This window comes from Diospyros lotus, chromosome 11, assembly GCF_014633365.1.
Source record: "Diospyros lotus cultivar Yz01 chromosome 11, ASM1463336v1, whole genome shotgun sequence".
NCBI lineage: Eukaryota > Viridiplantae > Streptophyta > Magnoliopsida > Ericales > Ebenaceae > Diospyros > Diospyros lotus.
In genome coordinates this window covers 2,021,773-2,046,927 of record NC_068348.1, presented here as the reverse complement: position 1 = coordinate 2,046,927, position 25,155 = coordinate 2,021,773, and the positions used below count along the sequence as shown (strand labels likewise).

The 25,155-nt window shown below is 40.0% G+C and overlaps 1 protein-coding gene across 19 annotated transcripts in view; it reads right to left on the bottom strand.

Annotated features, from left to right (window-relative positions):
* Positions 1-25,155, bottom strand: part of LOC127812633 (golgin candidate 6) — a 68,000-nt gene that overhangs the window by 9,978 nt on the left and 32,867 nt on the right. For 15 of the 19 annotated variants that reach the window (XM_052353098.1, XM_052353101.1, XM_052353095.1 and 12 more), the window contains exons 5-11: positions 13,816-13,943; positions 13,678-13,730; positions 9,197-9,343; positions 9,022-9,095; positions 8,854-8,923; positions 8,498-8,551; positions 8,301-8,396 (exon numbers count right to left, since the gene is read on the bottom strand). In XM_052353098.1, the coding sequence (XP_052209058.1) occupies positions 8,301-8,396; positions 8,498-8,551; positions 8,854-8,923; positions 9,022-9,095; positions 9,197-9,343; positions 13,678-13,730; positions 13,816-13,943 (622 nt within the window). The remainder of the gene's footprint in view (positions 1-8,300; positions 8,397-8,497; positions 8,552-8,853; positions 8,924-9,021; positions 9,096-9,196; positions 9,344-13,677; positions 13,731-13,815; positions 13,944-25,155) is intronic. The other 4 variants (XM_052353102.1, XM_052353099.1, XM_052353114.1 and 1 more) reach the window with 2 other exon arrangements.

Below are 25,155 nucleotides of genomic sequence, written 5' to 3'. Positions count from 1 at the left end.
CGGCAAGATCAAACAACCATCTTCCAAGGAGGTAGCGGCTTTCCAGAAATGGCGGTCTGAGAATTCTCTCATCACCTCCTACCTGATCAACTCCATGCGACCAGCGATCGGTAAGACATACATGTTCCTGCAGACAGCGAAGGATGTATGGGAAGCAGTTCGCGAGACCTACTCCGACACCGAGAATGCCTCTCAAATCTTCGAGATAAAGACTCGATTGTGGCAGATGAAGCAAGGAGAAAGAGAAGTGACGGAATACTACACGGAGATGCTGGGTTTATGGCAAGAATTGAACCTTAGCTGTGAAGAATCTTGGGAGTGCAAAAGTGACAGTGTGCGATTCAAGAAGAAGATGGAGAACGAGAGGGTGTACGAGTTTCTGGCTGGGCTCAACAGAGAGCTCGACGATGTGAGAAGCCGAGTCTTGGGTCGTCGGCCATTACCTTCCATTCGGGAGGTATTCTCTGAAATTCGGCAAGAAGAAAGTAGGCGAAAGGTGATGTTGAGGGAGAAGAGTGCGGCTGGGCCTGAGGCTTCAGCCCTTGTATCGCGTGGGCCTTCATCTTGTGGGCCTTCCACAGCATCTACGCTGAAACAAAACAAAAGGCTTTTTTGTGACCATTGCAAAAAATCAGGCCATTCCAAAGATACATGCTGGGTTTTACATAGCAAGCCTACTGATTGGAAGCTCAGGCAGCCCAATAAACCTCATGGGTACCAAGCCTTGACTGAACAACAAATAGAATCAGCCCATCATACTCAGTTAGCCCCTACTGGGGGTTTTAACTCCGAGCAACTTGAGAAGTTATATGCTCTTTTTTCGACCTTTCAAGCCTCGGGTCAGTCTTCTACGCCTCCTTCATCAAGTTCCTTAGCCCACAAAGATACTTTTTTGACTGCTCTTAGTACTACTTCGCTTTGTACTCCCTGGATTATTGATTCTGGCGCATCCGATCATATGACTGATTCCTAGCATTTATTTTCCACATACTCACCTTGTGCCGGTAACTTGAAAGTAAAAATTGCAGATGGTACTTTATCCCCGGTAGCTAGCAAGGGGAGTATTCGCATCTCTGAATTTATTACTTTGGAGTCTGTCCTTCATGTTCCTAATTTGTCTTGCAATCTGTTGTCTGGTAGTCAGCCAACCAACCAATCTCATTACTCAGCTACTTTTTTGTCTTCCCATTGTGTCTTTCAGGAGCTATCATCGGGGAAGACGATTGGCAATGCTAAAGAATGCGAGGGACTCTACTTCTTTGATGACACTCACATGAGTAAACAGTGTCATCCTTTTTTTTGCAATTCTGCATCTAGTCCTAGGGATAGTGACCTATTGTTATGGCATAAACGAATGGGTCATCCAAGTTTTCCATATCTAAAATGTTTGTTTCCTTCACTTTGTTCGAATAAATATCTTTTGGATTTACAATGTGAAGTTTGTGAACTTGCAAAACATCCTCGCACTACTTTTCCATCCAGTCCTTATAAACCATCTCTGCCTTTTACTTTGATTCATAGTGACCTTTGGAGGCCTTCACGTGTCCGCAATAGGACCCACACAAAATAGTTTATTACCTTTATTGATGACCATTCTCGTCTTTGTTGGGTGTATTTACTACATGATAAATCTGAGGTTAGTTCTGTCTTCATGAGCTTCTACACTATGATTTACACCTAATTTCACACAAAAATTCAAATTCTTCGTACTGATAATGGCACTGAGTACTTCAATCATTCTTTGGGCCCCTATCTTCAAGCCAAAGGTATTGTTCACCAGAGTTATTGTGTTCACACCCCCCAACAAAATGGGGTTGCTGAACGGAAAAACCAACATATTCTTGAGGCAGCTCGTGCCCTCTTATTCACCTCTCACATGAAAAATAATTTTTGGGGTGATGCCATTCTGACTGCTGCATTCCTCATCAACCGAATGCCTAGTCGAATTCTCTCATTTGCAACCCCTCTCCAAAAATTTCAAGAAATCTTCCCTAATTCTCGACTCAGTTCATCTCTCCTGCTTCGTGTTTTTGGGTCCACCGTGTTTGTCCACATTCACGCCTCCCAACGTACCAAGTTGGATCCAAGAGCCCTCAAATGTGTCTTCCTTGGTTACTCTCCTACTCAGAAAAGTTACAAATGTTATGACCCTCTTTCACATAAATTATATGTTAGTCTGGATGTCACCTTTTTTGAGCATACTCCTTACTACTCGCCTCAGGGGGAGTCCTTGAGTGAAGCTCATCCCTCAGACACCAACTTTGATGTTGCGATCTTTGAGTCTGCTCCCTATGATATACCATCTCCATTTCTTTCTTTGTCCAACGCAGAAGGAATCTTGAACTCAGGGGGAGATGTGGAAGAACAAATAGACAAGGAGCCACTTGTCTACTCAATGAGACCTAAATCAAAGCCCGTTGAGACTCTCGCATCTGAAGCATCAAAAGAGTTTGAACCGGTGATAGCTCCAAATACTCATGAGCCAAAACCCAATCCTGACCAAGTAAAAAATCTTGATGACTTACCCATTGCTCTTAGAAAACAACCTCGTTCATGTACTCTCCATCCTATCTCCAAATTTGTATCTTACAATGCCCTTTCTGCCAAGTGTCGTGCTTTCACATCTAACCTTGACAGAACCCAGATTCCTAAGAATATTCAAGAAGCCTTGGAGATTCCAAAATGGAGAGAAGCAATGATGGAAGAAATAAGGGCATCAGAAAAAAATGGAACTTGGGAGGTGATGACATTGCCAAGGGGGAAGAAACCAGTGGGCTGCAAGTGGGTGTTCACGATGAAGTACAAGGTGGATGGCACAGTAGAGCGGTACAAAGCCCATCTAGTTGCAAAGGGGTTCACCCAAACATATAGTATTGACTACATCAAGGCATTTGCACCAGTAGCCAAGCTAAATACTATACGAGTTCTCTTGTCCTTGGCAGCAAACCTAGACTGGCCACTCCATCAATTTGACATCAAGAATGCCTTTCTGAATGGTGAGCTAGAGGAAGAAGTATTCATGACATTACCACCAGAATTTTACAAGGAGCGAAAAGAAACCAGAGTATGTAGATTGAAGAAATCTCTATATGGGCTCAAACAATCACCAAGAGCGTGGTTTGATAGATTTGCGAAGGTAATTAAGAATCAAGGATATCAACAAGGGCAGTCAGATCATACTATGTTCTTCAAACTATCCAATGATGGTAGGAGGACCATTCTGATTGTGTATGTGGATGACATCATACTTACTGGAAATAACATAGGAGAGGTGGAGAGGTTGAAGAAGGTCATAGCCACAGAGTTTGAAGTAAAAAAACCTAGGTCAAATACAATATTTTCTGGGAATGGAAGTTGCCAGATCAAAGAAAGGAATTAGTGTCTTTTAGAGAAAGTACGTTCTTGACCTTTTGACTAAGATTGGTATGCTTGGTTGCAAGCCAAGCAATACCCCGATTGAGGTAGGAAAAAGAATGGAAGACGGTGGAAAGCCTGTGGATAGAGAAAGATATCCGAGGCTAGTAGATAGATTGATCTACCTATCTCACACTAGACCCGACATTGCTTTCGCCGTAAGTGTTGTCAGTCAGCACATGCATTCACCAAAGGAAAGTCACCTAGAAGTAGTGTATAAGATTCTCAGATATCTAAAAGGCTCACCAGGGCGGGGTCTATTCTTTAAGAAATGAAGAAGATAGAGATCTATATAGATGCAGATTGGGCAGGCTCAGCAGAAAACAGAAGATCTACTACCGGCTATTGTACTTATGTTTGGAGAAATCTAGTAACATGGAGAAGTAAGAAGTAGAACGTGGTAGCCAGAAGTAGTGTTGAAGCTAAATTCAGAGTTGTTGCACAGGGGATGTGTGAAGGGCTATGGTTACAAAAGCTTTTGGAGGAACTACATATCACAGTAGAGGTTCCCATCAAACTCTATTGCGACAACAAAGTTGCTATCAGTATTTCTCATAATTCGATCCATCACGACAGGACTAAACATATAGAAGTTGACAAACATTTCATAAAGGAGAAAATTGAGAAATGAACAATCTGCATGACCTATATTCCTACTAGAGAACAATTGGCAGATATATTCACTAAAGGGTTACAGAGATCTAGCTTTGAAGAGTTTATCTGCAAGTTGGACATGATCAACATCTATGATCCAACTTGAGGGGGAGTGTTGAAATCCAGAATGATTTGAAGAGGATTTGGAGGAGATTGTGGTGAGAGATTAAGATTGAGATCACAATATTTGGAAGGTTTAGGCTGATTATTTGGGGCTAATTTCTTGGAATAAATCTTATGTTTCCATTTTTGTTCTCTATGGACATGATAAATAGGGACCAAGTATGTAAAGGAAGTGTAGACTAATTGAATATAGAAGTTTGATTTAATTTTCTCATCGTCTACAGTGTGCCAATCTCAATTTGTTTTCTATTTGTTTTTAACTTCATTCTTCTTCTGTCCCCTCTTTATCTATAGGTAAATATTAAAAAAAATAAACAAATTGATGAAATTAGGACAATGGTGGTAGAAGTTACTACAGATGTTTACTTTCTACATTTATCTTAAAATTAATCAAAATGTTACTTAAAGCAAAGTCATTTAAAAGAATATATGCATAAAATACTTAAGGACAAGACTGTTGCCCAACATTGAGACACGGCCCAAAACGCGAAGAACAAATTGATGGTTCCCTTTAAAATAGTATTGATTAGGCTATGATCACATTTCAAGGATGGATTCCCCTAAAAAGAAAAAGAAAGATAGGGGGAAATATAATTAAATAGGTGTTAGGGCTCCCATTAAACAAACATATCAAAGGAGAAAGAAGGAAAGGGGTGGGGGACCACAGGGGGCAACCAAGTAAAATGACCCAAGGCTAAAAAAGTCACAAGTTAGTTAGAAGAGAATAATCTAGCATGCGGCTGGAACAAGTGGGGGGGAGTAGGTATATAAGGGAGGAGAGAAAGAGAGGGGTGGAAAATTCTGTTGGAGAAGTCGTGGGAGAGATAGGCCCTCTCGAATAGGCCTATTTTGTTTTCTTCATTGTTTTTTTTGCTACTTCCATTGTTCAAGCTACTGTAATTGAGGAATTCCTACTGTTTTTGAGTAGAAGTTCAATCAATTGAGAAGAGATCTACCAATAGGCAGATAATAGTACAAGCTAGGGTTGTCATGGTTCAAGACAAGTCCCATATAAACCTAGAACCAATCGAATTTTAATCAATTTTGATTACTTTAATGAAGACTTGAACCAAACTTAGTTGGAACCGATCTTGGGATGGTTGTCTTCAACTAGTAGACTTCAATTTTGGAATGGCACAAATTGTGTCTTCATCCAATTGTAGGCTTCAATACTTCAAATACAAGGTAATAATTTAATATTTTAAATTTCTAACAAGCAACAATTTAGAAATGAAAACAAAAAAATTTGAACTAATATAGGTCACCCCAATTAATTTGGTTCAATTCAATTCGAGTCAATTTTGCTCGGTCTTTGGCTCAGTTCAGTTCTAGGAAATGGTTAACTCAGGGACCAAACTGAAATCCTCAAGCTGACAATTTTTTAACCTAAAACCAAACCAATAATATCCTAGAACTGAGCGAAACTCACATAAAGAATTAGAGTGGGCACAGTTCTTAATTCTTTAGGATCTTTTGAAAACCCTTATTGTAATAACATTTAATATTAGTATTTACATATTTCAAACTTCAAGTAACCTCAATGACTATAAAACAAGGTAGTGTTTGTTAACCAAAATATGAGGTGGAAAATGTCAAATATGGGAAGCATTCTGGATGTTTGTCATTTCCAATTTGTTTGTTAAACTTATTTAGTGAATCTTGGAAAAAAGTCACGAGACTTCTTATCTTGATTTTTTCAGATATACTTATCCCCCCCCCTCAAGATAAGCATATCTTGGTCCTGACAGATAAGAAAAAAATAAAGCTTGTATCCTAAGTGCATTCCAAAAAATTTAACAAGCTGTTTGATAAAAATCTTGAAATGCTTCCCAGCCTTATCTTGACCATTTCATATCTTGGTTCGGAAAACAGTCCGACTTTATCTTGATACTCCTTTATCTTGCTCATTTTAACAAACGCTACCTAAGTGGATAATTAATTTTTGAGAGAAGACCAAAATATTCATCAACTGCATGTTGCCAAAGTTATTAGAGGCATCTTAAAACTAACCATTTCAATGGGATGAAGGATTTCAAAGCTTCCCTTCCCTCTCACAACTCCTTTTCAATTTCACAACAAAAAAAATAAAATAAGGGTAAGAGAAAAGGGGACAAGGAGAGAGAGAGAGAGAGTTTGTTCCACCAACTTCGTCAACATAAGGGATTGGTCAATTCATCTTTTGACCTTTTTCTCATTTTGGGCTATCTTTGAGATAATGTTCACAAGGGAACCTCTCCCCAACACAAAATTTTAAACAAAAAAAACTGAAAAAGGACAGGCCATGGATGCAGGCACCCCCTACCAAGTTTTTCCTCAACTCAAACAACTTGAGCTTCTACAACTATAACCAACAGAAACATAAAAATCAATTCAATTTTCGAGCTTTTTTTTCTTTTTGGTGCATACCAAGTATAATTGTTTGTTGAGCACTAATTATAAGAAAATAAAAAGAACAACAATAAGAACTACTGCACATTTGTGATACTAAAAAGCAATTAGTAGACCAAGAACGTAGAGAACCAGTACCATCCAATTTAGTTGTGCACAAAAAATAACTGGCTTACAAATCCATTGCAAACTAATTATAAAGTTGTATTACCTATGATCTAGAAACACAAGCTTATAAATGAAATCTCAAAAAACCAAGCATCAACAGCCAGATATAGATATCCTAAAACAAAAATGCCAAAGGTCTATAACAGATGGAAGAAGCTTTATGACACATCTACTATCAACTTTAAAAGCTGAAGTCCAAGCTTTACGACACATGCTATTCCCATTTCTATCAAATCTTCTTATGCAACCCTATTCACAGAATTTGGAACATTCAACTTAAACATCTCATCATTCTAATTTCTCTTTCTACAGTCTAGATTCATAGCCAAATTGCAACAACTTGCTCTTTGCCATACCGCTGCTTTACTTTTTTGCTTTTACCATTTACAGAATGAACACGGTGAGCAGGTCGCTCTTCCTGTCATGCTAATAAACTTTTTTTTTTTTTGCTTCCACTATTTATATAATCAATCAGGGGAAGGGTCTACCACTGTAATCATTCTCCACCACTGCAATCAGTTTGATAGTCAAACTATAAAATGCTCTCATGTCCTCACACACATACTGAGCATTTCATGATTAGTTACCTTGTCATAATTGGATCCAACTGAGTTGGATGGAAAAAGTTTTCATCTGTTATAAATTCCTAATAGACGTTAAGCTGAAAGCTAAAGGTTGATTTTCTTTAAGATTTGATTTTTATTTATTTGTTTTAGCAGAAGTTGTGAAAATATGGTGCTATAGCTTATGACTTGTTTTCTGGTTTGTAGTTATTCAGCTAATTTGATATTATGATTGTTTTAAAAATGACATTGTCTTTCGTGAAAAAAGTGAGGCAATATTTATCTCAACTTACATGCACTTGCTTATTCGTGACGTTTATATCCAAATTAGTCTGAGTTTATAATCATTTTTAGAATACTTCATTTCATGCATTTTTAACTTTTTATGAGTTTATTTACATGCACTTGCCTGTTTGTTTAATTTTTCTACAGGTTACCACAACTTGTACTTTTATTATGTTGACATTCAAAGATATATTAATGAAACTAATAGAACATGAGAGTATTGTATAAGCTTTATCTCATGATGAGGAATGACTAATCAACCTAATCTATGTAGACAGTATTATCAAAAAGAAAATTGTAGGCTTCAAAATGGTGTACAGGTTTTAGTGGTCCAATCATGGTTAATATTTATGTCATAGCGGTACTAAAGGAAATGATGATGGTGAAAGCATAGCATATGTGGGAATGGTATCATTACAATACGGAGACAACATTCTTAGTTAAATTTAACAACATTCTTAGTGAAAGTAAATTTAATAAAAGCACTTGAGGCTATAGTTAAGTTGGAAAAAGGCAGGCACTAATTTCCTTGAATTTTGTTGCTTCTAAAAAATCATACATGTGGCTAGCATAATATATATATACCTGCCAAATCATATCATTGACGTATGTATGAATTATCTTATTTAGTGTTGTAATAATGTTGCTACATGTGCTTAACACGTGCCTGACACTAGTGGAAAATTAAACAAAGTCAGAAATCACCTGCACAACAACACCACCATCTGACCCTCCTTCCTCTTTGATAATACTAAAAATCTTCTCAAAAGCACCTTCAAAGACGATAATTTTTTGAATTTCCTACAATTGCAAGCATTTTTCATCAGTGTTAGAAAGCAAAGCGTGATTTGGATATCAGAATGAAGGATAGAAAGGCCCATGATATTCAAAAAGTAACCTACCTCAGCCTCATGGGTCAAGTAAGTGAGTAATAACAAGGCCTCATTCCGTATAACCTATACAGATTTTTCAGGATCAACAGTATCAAGAACAGAAGAAACAGTAAAAATAATTCACTGTATCACATAATTCAAAAAAAGGACCAAATTACTTAGAAAACAGTTTAACTCAAAAGATATTTCTATATACAACAGAGCCTCAGTACTAGGGAATTCAAAAGGAAACAAGCAAGATTCCTAAAAGTTTCTTTTTGTCAAGCTATCTTGTCTATCCAGTTTCTAAAGGAGCAGGTTTAGAGCAGGCCTTTGTCAAGGTAAAAGCAATACATTGCAAGCCATTTGGAGGTCCAGTTTCATACCTCACGGTCCATTAGCATGTCCATAAGCCGAGTAATGCCATGAGGAATAGTCAGAATGGCCTCCTGCAACCTGAAGAAGAACTCAGAAAACATATTTATCCCTAGCCAAAATTGAGTAAATTGACCAAAGAAAGAATATACAAGAGTGAATGGCCAAAACAGAAATACCTAGTTTGAGAGTTTGTAAGAAGGGCAGTTAGCAGCTGAAGTGTGTAATATCGTATGTAGAAATCCTCCTCCGACTGCCAAGGTACCAAATCAATAAATTTACAAAATTATATATGGAAAGGAAATTTGATAGATGAACATTCAAAGATACAGGATCTAGCTTTAGAATTCTCACCAACAGACTTATAAGAAGAGAAATACTTTCTGCTTCCCTTGAAAGCATATCGGCGTTCATTAAAGCTGGTTGAACCTCATTCTTTGATCCTTTTGAAACACCAATTGGAGTCAAAGCACTCACAAGAGTTTCTAGAACACCACGAACCTTGACACAATGAAGGGTAGATGCAGCGTGTGACAACACAAAAGTGGAGAAGTAAAAAGAATGAAACATATCTATTACTCACATTGTCCAAACTAACTTAAAGGCAATTTTAAAATGCAATAAAAATCAATATACAACTCTATCTTTAAGTTTTTGTCATTAGGTAAAAACTTCAGTTTCCTAAATAACCACTTAGCAGTAGTTTGTTCATAGAAGCACATACACTTCAATGACTGTGGCATAGCATATTGAATACCCATCTCAGAAACCAACCCTTATCAAACACTTTCAAATGTGTGCTCAACACTCATCCAAACGTGTCATACTACTATTTAATTTCTTCAGAATTAGATGCATTTACTAGAGGGAAACCCATCTCCATCACACCATCTTCCATATCTAGCAATAAAACAAGTTAGTCACATTATAAGTTGGAAAAGATAAGTTAGTAGCAACAAGAAAATAAAAACCATATAGATTTATATTTATTCAGCCTCTCTCACTTAAAGTTTTTAATTTTAAGAAAATTAAAATTCTAAACATTTTATTATAGGAATTTTCTGGAATATCATATTTAAATTCTTTAAGAAAGGAGTCAGAAACAAAAATTAAGAGTTCTAATATTAAAATTTTTAAGGATTTTTATTACAGTTTTTTTGGGTTATATGTTATAAAAGTTTTCTTGGATAAAAGTTCTAAGAAAGCCATCAAAACATGAAATTTTTCAACAAAAGATGGCCAATGCCCATAGAAGATATAATCATATCAGGAGATTGATCCTAGGAGGGAAGAAATCTATAGTGAGGAAGCAATACCTATGGAATTGCTAACTTTTAGGTTGTGTTCAGACACAGATTTCAAATGATGTTATTCCAAATTCTGTCATTTGAAATAACACCTAGACAAGTGTCATTTGAAATCCCTCTATTTCTTGGGTTGAAATCAAGGGAGAATTTGGACCCAAATCCAAACGCTTCCGACAATTATATAACCAAACAATAGAATTCATATTTCAAATTCCAAATGACAAATGATAGGGTAAAATGACCAAATGACAAATGATAGGGTAAAATGACCCTATCCAAATGCTACCTTATAGTATTTGTTGTCAAAGGATGATGTTTGGAGGACTATTCTACCTGGAATTGATTTTAATTCCATCTTAGAGGAGCAAAAAGAATGGCTAGAAATACCTTTTCTGGACAAGGTGAATTTACCTCTCAATAGTTGTAAAGGTAACAAAATGTTTGGCCCTATTGGATTTTCAATAGCTTTTTCTTGTTTTCTCCCGTGTTCATAGAGGCGTGATGCGCATTTCCAGGGAGTTATATAACGCCTCAAGGTTTGAGAAACATTGAATGCTTCATTCACTCCTCTTATCCCAAGAAAAGAGCTGAGCATCAGAGTTGAAAGATTTCAGATCCTCAAGCCTTGTGGGTAGCTTTGACAAGTTACTTGTGAATTGTGATGTTTTGGCCATTCAACCGAAGGATATTAATGGCTCCATGGTCCTGAACTCTTGAAAAGCATTTCAGGGGGCTCATAAATTTTAGACGTTGTTCTAATTGCTAATGAGTGTGTAGATTTCTGTAGGCCATTAACCTTCCAGGTATCATTTGTATCTTTGATGTAAAGAAGTTTATGATCATGATTGTTAGGCTTTTTGAGTTATGTCATGAGGTAGAACGGAATTTGGTTCCAAATGTGGAAAAAGAGGAATTTCTTCTGTGTGTCCACTATTTGGGTTTCAATTTTGTAAAAGAGGTCTCAAAAGGTTTTATCAAGTCTTTGTCAAGGGGATCCCTTCCCTCTTTTTTTCTTCTATCATGGTTTTATAAGGAGCAGATCTAGAGATTTAAAAAACTGATATTTTTTAGGGAAAAATACCTATACATAGAGAAAAAAAGATTATATATAAATAAGATAAAAAAATTATTTAAAATTATGTTAGCTCAGGGACATACTGTTTCTTTGTTTGAAGTTGCCCCATCGGAAAAAAATTTATCTGCAAACCCACCCCATTCGAGCTGAGTTTTGCAAGTTCTCATCCAAGCAGCCCATAGCCATTTCTAATCACAATTCCAAGGGCGGCCTACAACCTCAATATCACTCAAAGGAACCTAAGAATGGTTTGGACATTACTCCTTTGTGTGTGATGTGATGTAATGTATACAGTATGAAATAGAAAAAAAAAAATCTTTTAAAGGCATGAAAGATCCATACATTTAATTAAGGGAACATTCCTAGCTTCCCTATTTTTGTGGCTACAAGAGGATTCCCCTTTTTGTTTATCCTTTTTGCTTCTTTCTTGGACAAGCTTTTCACCATATATGGTTAATGCCTTAAGTTCAGATTTTTTGCCACTTTATACAAGTTTCACACGCTTCTGACACTGCTAATATAACTGATTTATTAAAAAAATTACTCACTTATTTAGTATTATTTAGAATGCGAGTTGCATATTAAAATATCTATAATTTATCAATTGATGTGTCCATTGTTGTCAAAGGCATGCTTTAGGCTAAAGGCTCAGCTGAGGGCGCCTCACTCTATGAGGTGTGTGCCTACGTGCTAAGGCACACCTCACCCAGAGGTGAAATGCACACTCCATTTGCTCCTATATAATTTTTTTTTAGTTTTTTGATGAACTTCGTAAAATAGAACCACTAATAACTTAAAAAATTTAAAGAAATTTTAGAAAACAACAAAAGACCACATTATTTAGTTAAATACTGTTGATTACTTGTTATTTATGATTTTATAAGTTTACATTTATATGTTTATAGGTATATATTGAAAATAATTATGTATGAGTATGTTTATACAGATATTTTAAATGTGCACATCCAAAAGGCTCGCGCCTCTGCCTCATGCCTTAAGTGTAGGCTACAAGCACTCTTACACCTCAATATGCCTGAGCCTTTAATAAATATGGATGCGTCCCTTACATCTCCTGTCTTAATTTTTTCCAAAAACCAACAGGTTTCCATTACCACAAGATTTTGTGTCCATATCCCTGTCTGTATATATGCATTTTAGATTATGCTGCACAAGTTTTCCATTCTCAAGCACTCTTCGTCATTAGAATGTATTTATTAGTTTCAATAATAAAGTGATTAGGAACTATGAAGACATTTGTCTTAGATTAGTTTCTGTACTTAGTAGTTTTTCTTGTTGAAATCTGTTAGCATATTTTCTTATTGTAATGAATGGTTGTTAGTTTGTTTTAAGCTGACCGGAAGGGGTTTATTTCGGTCAGGATGGGCAGTTGGTTGTAACTGTCCTGCCCGCCCTTATGTTTTATAAATAGGGGCTTGGGATGGCTTGGAAATCATTATGAAAACAGTGGGATATCTTGAGAGGGTTGAGCGAGAATGTGCTAGGCCGAGATAAGGATTATTTTGTATGTTCTCTTGGGGTGTTATTCTCTGTTTAGTCTAGGGTTTTAGACTGAGGGAAAGAGAGGCAATTTTCTAGTGCATGTAATCACTATAAGGATTCAAGATAGTGAAGGTTTTCATGGTGCCAAGGCAGTCTGGATGTAAGTCTCATTTATGAGACTGAAGCAGGATAAAATCTTGTGTCTCTTGTGTGATTTGTTGCTGTTTTGTATTCTCTTTCTTGTTGTTTCTATCGAGTACTGTGTGGCATATTTTCTGGGGGTGTAATCGGTGAGTTCTTGGAGGGATAGTAGGCTGGATTTGTGGCGGTCCTAAGTACAACAGGAACATTTGTAGAGGAGACAAAAAAATGGCAGATATTAGATCAAGTACAAAATCAATATCAATTGTGCAAAATTTTAAACCATTTTGAACATCTGCAAGCTCTTACTTGACAACATTAAGGCAGTATAAAGACAAATATAACATTCAATCTTTATATTCAATTCCAATGTGACAACTTAAATTTTGTAACAAAATGCTAAATGAAGTGTTTCCATTATTTTTTTTAAATAAGTAAAGAGTTTTATAAAAAGAAGACAACTTATGAGGGGCAGACCCTATACAAAAATGGAGGTTAGGTATCCATCTGCAACAAAAGCTCATCAATAAAAGAACGAAAAAAAAAAGGACATACAAAAGGGATATCTTTTCTCAACCACTAAAAAAGGGAACCAAGGAATATTCCCTCAGAAAAATAAAAAAATTCAAAGAGTTCAAACTCTCTTCCATTTCTTTCATGCCAAATTGACCTCTTTAAAATGAATCAACAATAATGTCAACAGTTATAATGGAATTATGTAGGAGAACAAAGATCATATCTTTAGAAGTGACTATAAAACTAATGAAATGTGAAAATTAAAATTAACTAACTTAAGCTGGAAGCTTACAAACCATTTCAACATCATCGCGCTCTTCCTTCAGGACACTTAAAAGCACCGGAAAGCCTACAAGAGAAGTGATGACTTGTATCATGCACAATAGCATGCCCCAAAAATATGGCAATCTATGTAACAAATGAAAGGTACTAACCCATTGCCCCAAAAGCTAGCTGGGCAGTACGACTTTCAGCTAAAACAGATTGAAGTTCAAGAATAGCAGTCCTCCTGTCCCCCGCCAGGACACCATTACTTATACGGTCAAGCAAGCGCTCAACATAGCTATTTAAACAAGCCACAAAACAAGATCAGAGTGACAGTAAATCCAATTTAGCAAGAACAAGATTTTAAAAGAGGGAGAAACAACACTGGCAAGAAAATAAAAGTTTAATGACACAGAAGAAAACTGCTAAAAAAAACCTAAAGCATGCTGAAAGGAAGGATTAAATGAAAGGTTCAATAACCCCACAAAGTCCCACTGTCAGTAGAGTCAACCCAAAACCCAAAGACGGAGTGGGATGAAACACAAATGAACAAAGAAAGAAACCAGCAATTAGAGCAAGTGAAATGGTATGGAGAGAGAGAGAGAGAGAGAGAGAGTTATTTTCAAACTTGTTCAGGTTCTTGAGAAGCCAACTGATGTACTTGAGTTTCCCTAGTCAAAGCAGTTTGATACATAGATGCTAACCATTTTTGGCTTCACAGATAAATATGATTTATATATCTCGGAAGTTCATTGGAGCTTCACCAATAGCTGAATCAAGGCAGGAGAGAATTTTTGCCTCACAAGTACATTGTGAATATTAAATCCAGAAAAGTTTGAGCAATACATAATAACCAAACGCAGGACTTCAACATGATCCAAGTCAATGGTGAAAGACAATCATTAATGATAGAAGCATAAAAGGATGCCACAAACAGGTTCTGCATCATTTAAACTCTCAATTAAGGTTGAAAAGGAATAACCCCAAATAGGTAACAAGCATCCCAACCAAAATTTAAGCTTCATTAAAATCTCTGACTTTCACTCACACACAAAAACAGAAAAGAGAGAAAGAAAAAACAGGTACACAAATATATACAAACTTGAATGGCAGATATCTACTGTGTGCTATAAGATGTAAGTACGACATCCTTAATTTTTGAAAGTGGAGAGTTCGTAAAGTATTTCCTCAGATATTATAAATCAATTTTTACTAAATAGCTTTGCTGCGACTCTGAACTATAGTTGTTGTACCACCTACAGGAAAAAAGAATTTTTTGAAGCAAAATAATCCCTAAAAAGACCTTATGGCGAGATCCTTAAGGCAAACATCCTTGAGGAGAACATCCTTGCGGCGAATATCCTTGCGGTAAGATCCTTGAGGCAAACATCCTTGTGACAAAATTCCTTGAGGCGAACTTCCTTGCAGCAAAATCTCTTGTGGCGAACTTCCTTGCGGCAACTTTCCTTGTGACAACCTTATTTCACTAAACACCAATCTCAAGTGCCTACAACAGTTGGTCCCACGTCATAAAATCTAATTGTTATATTTTTGGAAACAACAAGTTGGCGTCATTTGTGGGAAAAACGAACAAAAAGCCAAATTATGAATTGCTATTAATGGCAAACACTAGAAGTACTCATGAGACTCGCTCTCAAGATGGGGAGTCTCACCTACCCCCACGAGATAGCCAGCATCCAACAAGAGCACGCTTGCCTCCACAAGGCTCTCATCAATAAGGGAGTATGCAGCTAGCTCCCCTGGATCCTCAACAACAGGTGGAGGAACAACTACCACCCTTAGGCTTCCATCATCAATTTGAAATTAATCAGCATAGGCATCCCAAACAACCAAGCACTTCACAGCAGGCTCCTCCCACAATTTCTTAGGAAACTTATGAAGCTCTACAACAACAGCATACGGAGGGAATGCAAGCATTACGAGACGTGGTGGGGATCCTCCAAAGTACGAATCCTCGTATAACGTTACCTTCAACACTGGCGAGATTAGTGCCAGAAATTGCCCCACCAAGGACAACCCAGCCAAGAGGTGACGAACTTAGTTCCTATAGAGAAGCTACACCCAACATTCAGTCTCGATCCTCTCCACACCAAGGAAATCAGTCAAAGCCTTATCATGACCCTAGGAGCAATAAAGGATAATATGGTAATAGGCTTATAATAGTTGTTAGGAGATATTTTACAAGTTCTTAGAAACACATGGGTGTTGTTAGCAATCAATTAACAGTTAGCTAAGGCCTATATAAAGGCTACTTGTAAGAGATTGGGGATATGTTTTGAATGATAAATGAATATTCTGATTTCTCTTTACAATTCTCTCCATTCTCCCTCTTGTTTCTCCCTAATTCTGCTCTATCTTCCCCTTCAATTCTTCTCTGTTTCTCCCCTGAATTCCTTCCAATTCCTTTCTAGACCCTAGCTAAACCCTAGGGTCATGACAAATGGTATCAAAGCATCATTCCTCGGCCATCTTCGTTGCTGATTAAGGTCCGTCGGATGTCAATGGTTACTGTCCGATGCAATGGATTCACGAAATCTGAAGATGATTTCGAAAACAGGCAACAACAGGGTAGGCTGTAATCTTAGGAGATAACCCAAGCGATTATGGTGACGTGATCGAACGACAATTCGATGAGCCCAACGACTGCAACAAAATCGATTACCAGTGAGCGTGATCAAATCTTGTAATTGCTGATCCATAGTGATCGACTGCAGTGAATTCCGAGATTGGAGAGAAATTGTAGACCACCGATCCACAGCAGGTGGTGAGAGCGGAGGCGATTCACAGGAGTTGCAATGAGAGACCATCGGACTCTCGAGACGTTGTAACTCCAATGTGGTGAATTCCGAAATCAACAACGAGGCTTCGATTTCTGCAGCTGGTGCAAATTCCGGCTATCCTAGTGGCTAGATCCAAGTCACTACATGGGAAAAAGGCAAGCAAACCCAGGCGATCTTGGTCAATGTATCTTAGCGACGGTCCTTAGCCTCCTTCCACAGTGATCAATCCTCAATTCCAGAGAATCCCGTTAGTTGCAACACAGTCGCTCAAGGAAGTTGAGCAACCCAGGTGATTCCAGTGTAAAATTCCGACCATAGTAAACGTTTCGAAGGGGCGTGAGTTCGTCGAAGGGTGAAGCAGTCCAACGATATAAGTCACAATTGTCATGGACTTAGGTAACTTAGGCAGGAGAGTTTAAAGGAAGTACAAGATTGAGGCAGCGAGGCTTGAGGCGACTCCATTGGTCCAGTGGTTGGTGATTGGGTAGCAACTACACTAACAATCTTGAATTCACCTTGAGCGAGAGGAGATAGTGAGAGGGAAGGCGTGTATGTGAGCAAGGCAATCGATCAATCTTGGTTGTCGCGATTTCGAAGGTGAAACAAGACCTGTGATTTCAATTGGGCTTCCAGATCTGGTCATTGCATGCGCAGTCAAAATGGAAAACGAATTACACAGTGAGTGCAGCTCAGTAGGGCAATTTAGGTAACCTTTGGTGTGAACGTGGAAGCGAAGAGGGAGATTGGCTCTCAGCAATGAATTTTAGTAAGTCTTGCTTGGAATTGACGTGTGAAGGAGGGTTTTCGATGCTCCTTGACGGCTCATTTCTGGTCATTCATAGGCTATTACTGTCCAACAGCTCTCAGTTCAAATTTTGAAAGGCAAAGCAGATTTGGTGAATTTCGTGGGTGTGTCCAAGTCAATCAGCACAGTAGGCAGATTCAATCAGCCAATTAATAAGTGGGAAGCAGTATAATAGACGACTACAGCGAGCGACTCTAAATTTCGACTTGAAATCTTATAAACTTGTTTGAATTGGAAAGGAAGAGAAGAGCGGGTGCTCCTAGGCTATTGAATTGCATTTGAGGCGAGTATAGGAACTATTACAACAGGCGAAACGAAAGGATGGACAAAACTCCTGCACCTTGGTCTTTGCAGTGTTCTGTTGGTGAGAAGTCAACCATGGGGAGCAATTCATGCATGAGACAAATAGAGTCTCAATGGAAGCAAAAGAAGGCTGCATTTTCAGCTGGAAACAAAAAGAATCATGAGCAGTTTAGCCAAAAAAATCAGGCATGGGAGAAGTTGGATAATGAGTCCAGCCGAGTTGACAAGGAAACAAGCAGTGGGATACTGGTAAGATTTCTGATTAGAATTCCAAGCAACAATCAAGTATTAGTAACAAACAAACTTCCAGCCAAGAACAAGATCACCCAGGGCATTCGAGAGGCCCTATCTCTCCCAAATTCCTACTGAAAAACCAACTTCCTCCTTCTACCCCTTAACCGAATTCTGTTATGCCATAGCTAGGTTGTTACACCAACGATTCCCCATTCTACCCCTTACGCACATGGCTGGTTGTTATGCCAGCCAACTTATTTACTCCGCTGCCCTTGATCGCTACCCCCTAGGCCTTCTTTGATAAGTCAAGTGAATCGGGGGCCTATCATTACTCCCTCCCCCAACTTTCACCTTGTCCTCAAGGTGGAAAAATAGAAATTGCTGCTGAATCATTGAGTAGGGCTCCCAAGTGGCTTCCAAAAGTGGAAGGCCCTTCCATTGGATCAACACTTCTGCTCCTTTCATGTTCTTGCCAGCACCCGACCTCACTCCTAGCACTGCTGAAGGTTCCACCACCATTTCCAAATCTTCAGTAAGCTGTTGGGGCAGCTCTATAGTAGCCCGCACTGCACCCTTAGCCTCCCGTAGTTGGGACACATGAAATGTAGGGTGGATTTGACAATGTGGTGGCAGTTTCAGTTTGTAAGCTACTGGACCTACCTCCTTTTCAATCTCAAACGGGCCATAATAACAAGCAGCCAAAGACCTTCGTCGGTACGGCCTTAGTTTCAAATAAACCAAATCTCCTACCTGGAACTTCACTTCTCTTCTTCCCTTATCTGCTCTTTTCTTCATTACTGCATGTGCCCTCAATAGTTGTGCCTTCAATTCATCTAGGATCACATCCCTTTCAATCATTTGCTGCTCCACGATCGAGACAGGGGTAGTTCCCTTCTCAAACCGTAATAAGGGAGGTGGTTCCCTCCCATACACCACTTGAAAAGGAGTTAACTTGGCAGTTGTGTGATAGGAGGTATTGTACCATAATTCAGCCCAAGGTAACCAAGTGAACCATGACTTTGGTTTGGAGGAAGCAAAACATCTTAAGTAGGTCTCCAAAATCCGGTTAAGTACCTCAGTTTTCCCATCCACTTGTGAATGATAAGCTGTACTTCTTTTCAGTTTAGTGCCCTGTAACCGAAAAATCTCCTCCCAAAATCTGCTCATAAAAATTTTATCTCTATCCAATACAATGGACCTAGGAACTCAATGGAGCCTCACCACTTCTTTGATAAAAGTTCCAGCCACATCCCTAGCTGTAAATAGATGTTTAAGGCCAATAAAATGCCCATACTTGCTAAGTCGATCCACCACGACCAAGATTGAGTCCACCTTGTTCGATTTTGGGAGCCCTTCAATAAAGTCCATGGCAACGTCGTCCCAAATTTGGTTAGGAACTGGTAGTGGCTGTAACAATCCCCCCGGTGACAAGGTTATATATTTGTTTTGTTGACAAGTCGTACACTCACTTACATACCAATGCACATCCTTCCTCATACCCGGCCAATAGACATTCGCCGACACCTTCTTGTAAGTTTTTAAAAACCCCGAATGTCCTCCCACACTCCCATCATGCCCTTCTTGGAGTATCAACGAAATTAGTGCGGATCCCTTGGGTAAGTAGAGTCATCCATTGTAGACGAGATGCTTGTCCACCAGCTGAAAATTAGGATGGGAGGAGGGTTCAGTTCTTAACTCCTGGATCAATTTTTGCAGGCCTGGATCAGCATCTACCTCGCTTACCACCTGCTCCAATTGGACCACCCTAAGCACTGTCAAAGCCATCAAAGTTGCTGTGTGACAGATTCTGGACAGCCCATCAGCCGCCTTATTCTCCCTACCAACCCGATAATGTATCTCAAATTAGTATCCCATCAACTTTACCATCCATTTCAAATATTCAGGACTTACCTCCCGCTGCTCCATCAAGTACTTGAGACTTTTTTGATCCGTTCTAATAAAAAAAATTCTACCTAACAAGTAGTGCCTCCACTTTTGCACCGCAAACACTATGGCCATGAGTTCCCTTTCATAAACTGATTTTTTCCTCCCCAACTGACTGAACCCTTGGCTGAAATAAGCGATTGGCCTCTGTTCTTGCATCAAAACAGCCCCCATTCTATGCCCCGAGGCATCAGCTTCAATGATGAAGGGCTTCTCAAAATCGGGCAAGGCTAAAACGGGTAAGGATACCATTTTAGCCTTGAGTTGTTGGAAGGCCTCTTCAGCAACCACATCCCAAAAGAAGTTGTTCTTTTTCAATCGATCCGTTAGAGGTCGAGCCACCTTACCATAGTCTCTCACGAAGCGTCTATAATACCCCGTAAGTCCAAGAAACCCCCTCAATTCCTTTACCGTTGTTGGAGTAGGCCAATCTATCATCGCTTGCACCTTGTTACTATCAGCTGAAACTCCCAAATAGGAAATAACATGGCCCAAATACTCAATTTCCAGCTGCCCAAACACACACTTCTTGCTGTTGGCCACCAGTTGGTTGTCCGCTAACACCTTTAACACACATCTCAGGTGATGTTCATGCTGTTCCAATCTACTGCTAAACACCAAGATATCATCGAAAAACACCAGCACAAAACGCCTCAAATAATCTCTGAAAATTTCATTCATCAACGCTTGGAATGTAGCCGGGGCGTTCATCAATCCAAAAGGCATCACTAGGAACTCGTAATGCCCTTCATGAGTCCTGAATGCTGTCTTTGGAACATCCTCAGGCCTAACTCGAATCTGGTGGTAACCAGATTTTAAGTCAAGCTTGGAAAAAACCCAGGCACCATGCAACTCATCAAGCAACTCATCTATCACCGAAATAGGAAATTTGTTTGGCACCGTTACCTTATTCAAGGCCCTATAATCGACACAAAAGCGCCACCCTCCATCCTTCTTCTTAACCAATAATACTGGGCTGGAAAATGGACTGGAGCTGGGTTGGATGATTCCCACGGCCAACATTTCACCCACTAACTTCTCAATCTCATTCTTTTGTAAATAAGGATAACGGTAGGGTCTTACACTCACCGGTGAGGATCCCGAAATTAGGTTTATGGCATGGTCCCTTTCCCTACTAGGTGACAGCCCCTCCACAGCAATAAACACCCCTCCATATTCAGCCAATGCCCCTTTCAACAATTCTGGAACTGCTCTCTGATCTTCTTCAATTTCAGCTGCCATTGTCCCCAATTCCAGCAACATCCCTTCCCCCTTCTCCTTGAATGCTTTTACCATAGCTTTTAAAGATACCAATGTCTTGCTCAGGCTAGGATCCCCCTGCAAGGTTACAGCCATGCCCCTTACTTGAAACTTCATGGTGAGAGTTTTCCAATCCACATTCATCTTTCCCACCGTTGCTAGCCGTCTCATTCCCAGAATAACATCCGAGCTTCCCAACTCCAAGGGCAAGAAATCTTCCACAATCTGCAAATTTTGGAGCTGAAGCTTCACTCCTTTGTAAATGCCAGCACCTTGAACTGCCACTCCTGTACCCAAAATAACACCGTACCCTGTTGTTTCCTCCCTGATTAGCCCCAACACCTGCACCAACTCCACAAAAATAAAGTTATGGGTTGCTCCTCCATCAATAAGGACCACAACCGACTGCTGCTCTATCTCCCCTCTTATCTTCATTGTTTGGGGTGCTGTCAAACCTACCACAGAATTTATGGACAGCTCAATGGCCTCACCCCCTTGGGCTGGTACCCCTACTGCCTCCCTATCTCAGCTGATGCATTGGTTGTCTTCTTCTTCTTCTACCCAATGTTCCTCCTCCTCTACTTCTTCATCATATATCATCATCACTTGCAGCTCTTTATTCTTACACTTGTGGCCTATCGTATACTTCTCGTCACACCTAAAACATAAGCCCTTATCTCGCTTGGACTTCCATTCGGCCTCACTAAGCCGTTTCCAAGGCTGATTACTCACCCTCCCATTGTTTTGTGGACGAAATGGATAGGGGGAGTTGGCTGCCAAAAATTTAGAAGCTGGTTGCGCATGGGGTTGAGGACCCCCACGTTGGTAATTTGGACTAACGAATGAAACAGACGGACCTCTGTTCGAAATCGATCCAGCTGCATTTCCCCGGAGCACAAGGTTCCTCTCTTTTATTCTTTGCACCAGGTCCATCATTTGCTCCAAACTCCTTGGCCTCAACACCCTCAACTCAGCCTTGATCTCCGGACGGAGACCGTTGATGAAGTGCCCTTCTAGCACAGCTTCTAGCAGATTTTCCAGAGGCGATGCCAGCTCCTCAAAACTTTGACAGTAATCCGAGACAGTTCATCTCTGCCGAAGAGCTAAGAAACGTTCTTCTACCGACCCTTCTTGAGTGGGTCGAAATCGACTTCGCAACATTAGCTTGAAATCCTCCCAAGTCCTCATTCTCCGCCGTTTTTCTTCCCACTAGAACCACGAGAGGGCTGGCCCTTCCAGACAAACAGCTGTTATATCCACCTTCTCCAAATCCTTCATCCCATTCACCGAAAAATACCTCTCAGCCTTGAAGATCCAACCATCCGGATTTCCTCCATCAAAAAGCGGCATCTCCAGCCGGCGACTGCGAGGTTCAGGTCGCCAACCTCCCTCGAGGCTATCTGCTTCAGCTCGCCTCGACCCTACCTCTGGTGTCGCTTCAGAATCCTGCGCGAATGCCTGCGGCTGACTTCCCAATTTCACCTTGTTTTTCCTCTCCCTCTCCTGCTCTTCCCATCTCGTTCTCATCCAAGCGAATTGCTCCAGCAAGTCCGCTATGTTCTTCTCCACAGATTCAACACTCCGTTGCATGCCTTCCATCCTTCCTTCCAAGTCACCCATTCGTTCGGTCAGGTTCACCATTAGGATCGGAGATGCTCTGATACCAAAATGGTAAGATTTCTAATTAGAATTCCAAGCAACAATCAAGTATTAGTAACAAACAAACTTCCAGCCAAGAACAAGATCACCCAGGGCATTCGAGAGGCCCTCTCTCTCCCAAATTCCTACTGAAAAACCAGCTTCCTCCTTCTACCCCTTAACTGAATTCTGTTATGCCATAGCTGGGTTGTTACACCAATGATTCCCCATTCTACCCCTTACGCACATGGCTGGTTGTTATGTCAGCCAACTTATTTACTCCGCTGCCCTTGATCGCTGCCCCCTAGGCCTTCTTTGATAAGTCAAGTGAATCGGGGGCCTATCAGATACATGGAGCGTGCAAGGGATTCGGACGTATGTTACACGAACAGTTGTAGGAGTTTGCAATGATACTTACTAAAAAGTATCATTACAGGTTTTCCGCTAAATTCTTCTAGGATTATCATGGAAGTCTTAACAAAGAGGAATTCCTTAAAATGGAGCATTCGAAAAATGAGTACCCTGATTTACACAGCGAAATTGACAAGGAAGGCAGCTGTAACGACAATGCTTCCAGCGAGATCAGCAATTACGGGGGCTTGGTCCAGGGTGTTTGGACAATAGGAGCAATAAAGGGACACGCCAATCCCTTTGGAAAAGAAGTTCTTGATGAGGATGTTCCAAATGATAATCATGGAAGTCCTAAACTGGAGCTGAATGGTGCAGCCTGCAATTTGCCATTGTTGCATTTCCAGGATGTTGCTAGAAGTTTTGCAATAGAATATGGCAGGGATGGATGGAAATGAAATTACGGCAGCTAAGAATACATGCTTACCTTACTTGTATGGGACGGAGATGAACTATCAAAGGAAGTCAAGGACACAGTTAATTCTTCCTTTAGACTCCAAATTTCAACTGTTAACCATATCAGGTTGGGTGTGGCTGATCATGTTCTTCAATAGAAGACAAAATTTGATTGGACAGTTATAGAAGGAGGTGGTTGTATTAGGCTTGAATTCGATAAAGTTTCTCCTATGGAAGTTTTGGGGCAACTTAGGCCTGGGATTGATCTCAGGCACTTAAGAACGAGGAAGAAGAAGAGGCCTAGAAGGAGAAAGAAAGAAAGGAAGATAAATCAAATAGAAAAGGTGGGAATTGGATGAAGCAACAGCTACTTGCTGCAAGTTCTTGGGGATAAGAACCCTCTCAAGGAGAGGGGAATTGTCATGACCCTAGGAACAATAAAAGGTAATATGATAATAGGCTTATAATAGTTGTTAGGAAATACTTTACAAGTTGTTAGAAGCACATGGGTGTTGTTAGGAATCAGTTAACAACTAGCTAAGGCCTATATAAAGGCTACTTGTAAGAAATTGGGGATATGTTTTGAATGATAAATGAATATTCTGATTTCTCTCTACAATTCTCCATTCTCCCTCTTGTTTCTCCCTACTTTCTCCCTAATTTTGCTCTATCTTCCCCTTCAATTCTTCTCTGTTTCTTTCCTGAATTCCTTCCTAGACCCTAGCAAAACCCTAGGGTCATGACAAGCCTCTCTGACAAGCCTCTGCCACCAGGACGAGCATGAGAACAAAGTTATCAAAGAGGCAAGCAAAGTCCCACCAAGGGTTCCACCCCAAGAAATACTAAAGCTAACAATCACACCGCGGCAAATATATAGGACGCTATGAAAAGGGTGGTTGAAGAAGTGCTAGAGCAGAAGAAGTTGGTCCCAATCGCGAAGGAGCAGTCAAGAAGGAAGTCCCCCTTTACCAAAAATATACTGAGAAAATCACTACCGAGAAAATTCAAAATGCCTTAAGTTCCCTCTACGACGGCGAGGATGATCTTGATGATCACATCTAAAACTACGAATCTTTAATGATGCTCCATGGGAGGGACAACGAGATTATGTGTCGGGCATTTTCATTGACCTTGGTAGGACACACCCGGACTTGGTTCAATAGTCTATCGGAGGCGTCCATCTCCTCATTTGAGTAGCTACGAACAAAGTTCACCAAAGCCTTCGTAATTAATAGTCAGAAGAGCAAGAACGCGACGCATCTCCTCAGCATCCGACAAGGGGGCAAAGAGACCCTTCGCCAATTTGTGGACAGATTCCGCAACACCACACTAGAAATTCGTGACTTGCCAGTGGAAATGGCAGTATCAGCAATGTTACGTCTAACTTCCCTGCAGGAGTCACAATCTCAGGACCCGCCAAACTCCTAGGCGGATCTGTTCATCAGGGCAAATAAATACATCCTCCATGCGGAGGTCATGCAAACTGTGAGGATAGAGAGCGAAAAAGAAAAGAGCGGAACGTTGAAGAAGACCCTAAACAGCGACAGGAGAAGGTCAGAAGACCAGATGTAACCGCACCCCAATTCAATCATTACGCCCGACTCCTCCAGCCAAGGTCGGCCATACTAGCGATCATAGAAGGGTCGAGGCTCATCAGGCTCCCAAAGAGGGTTGATTGGCCAATGGGAAAGAAGCGGAACGAATACTGCCAATATCATTGA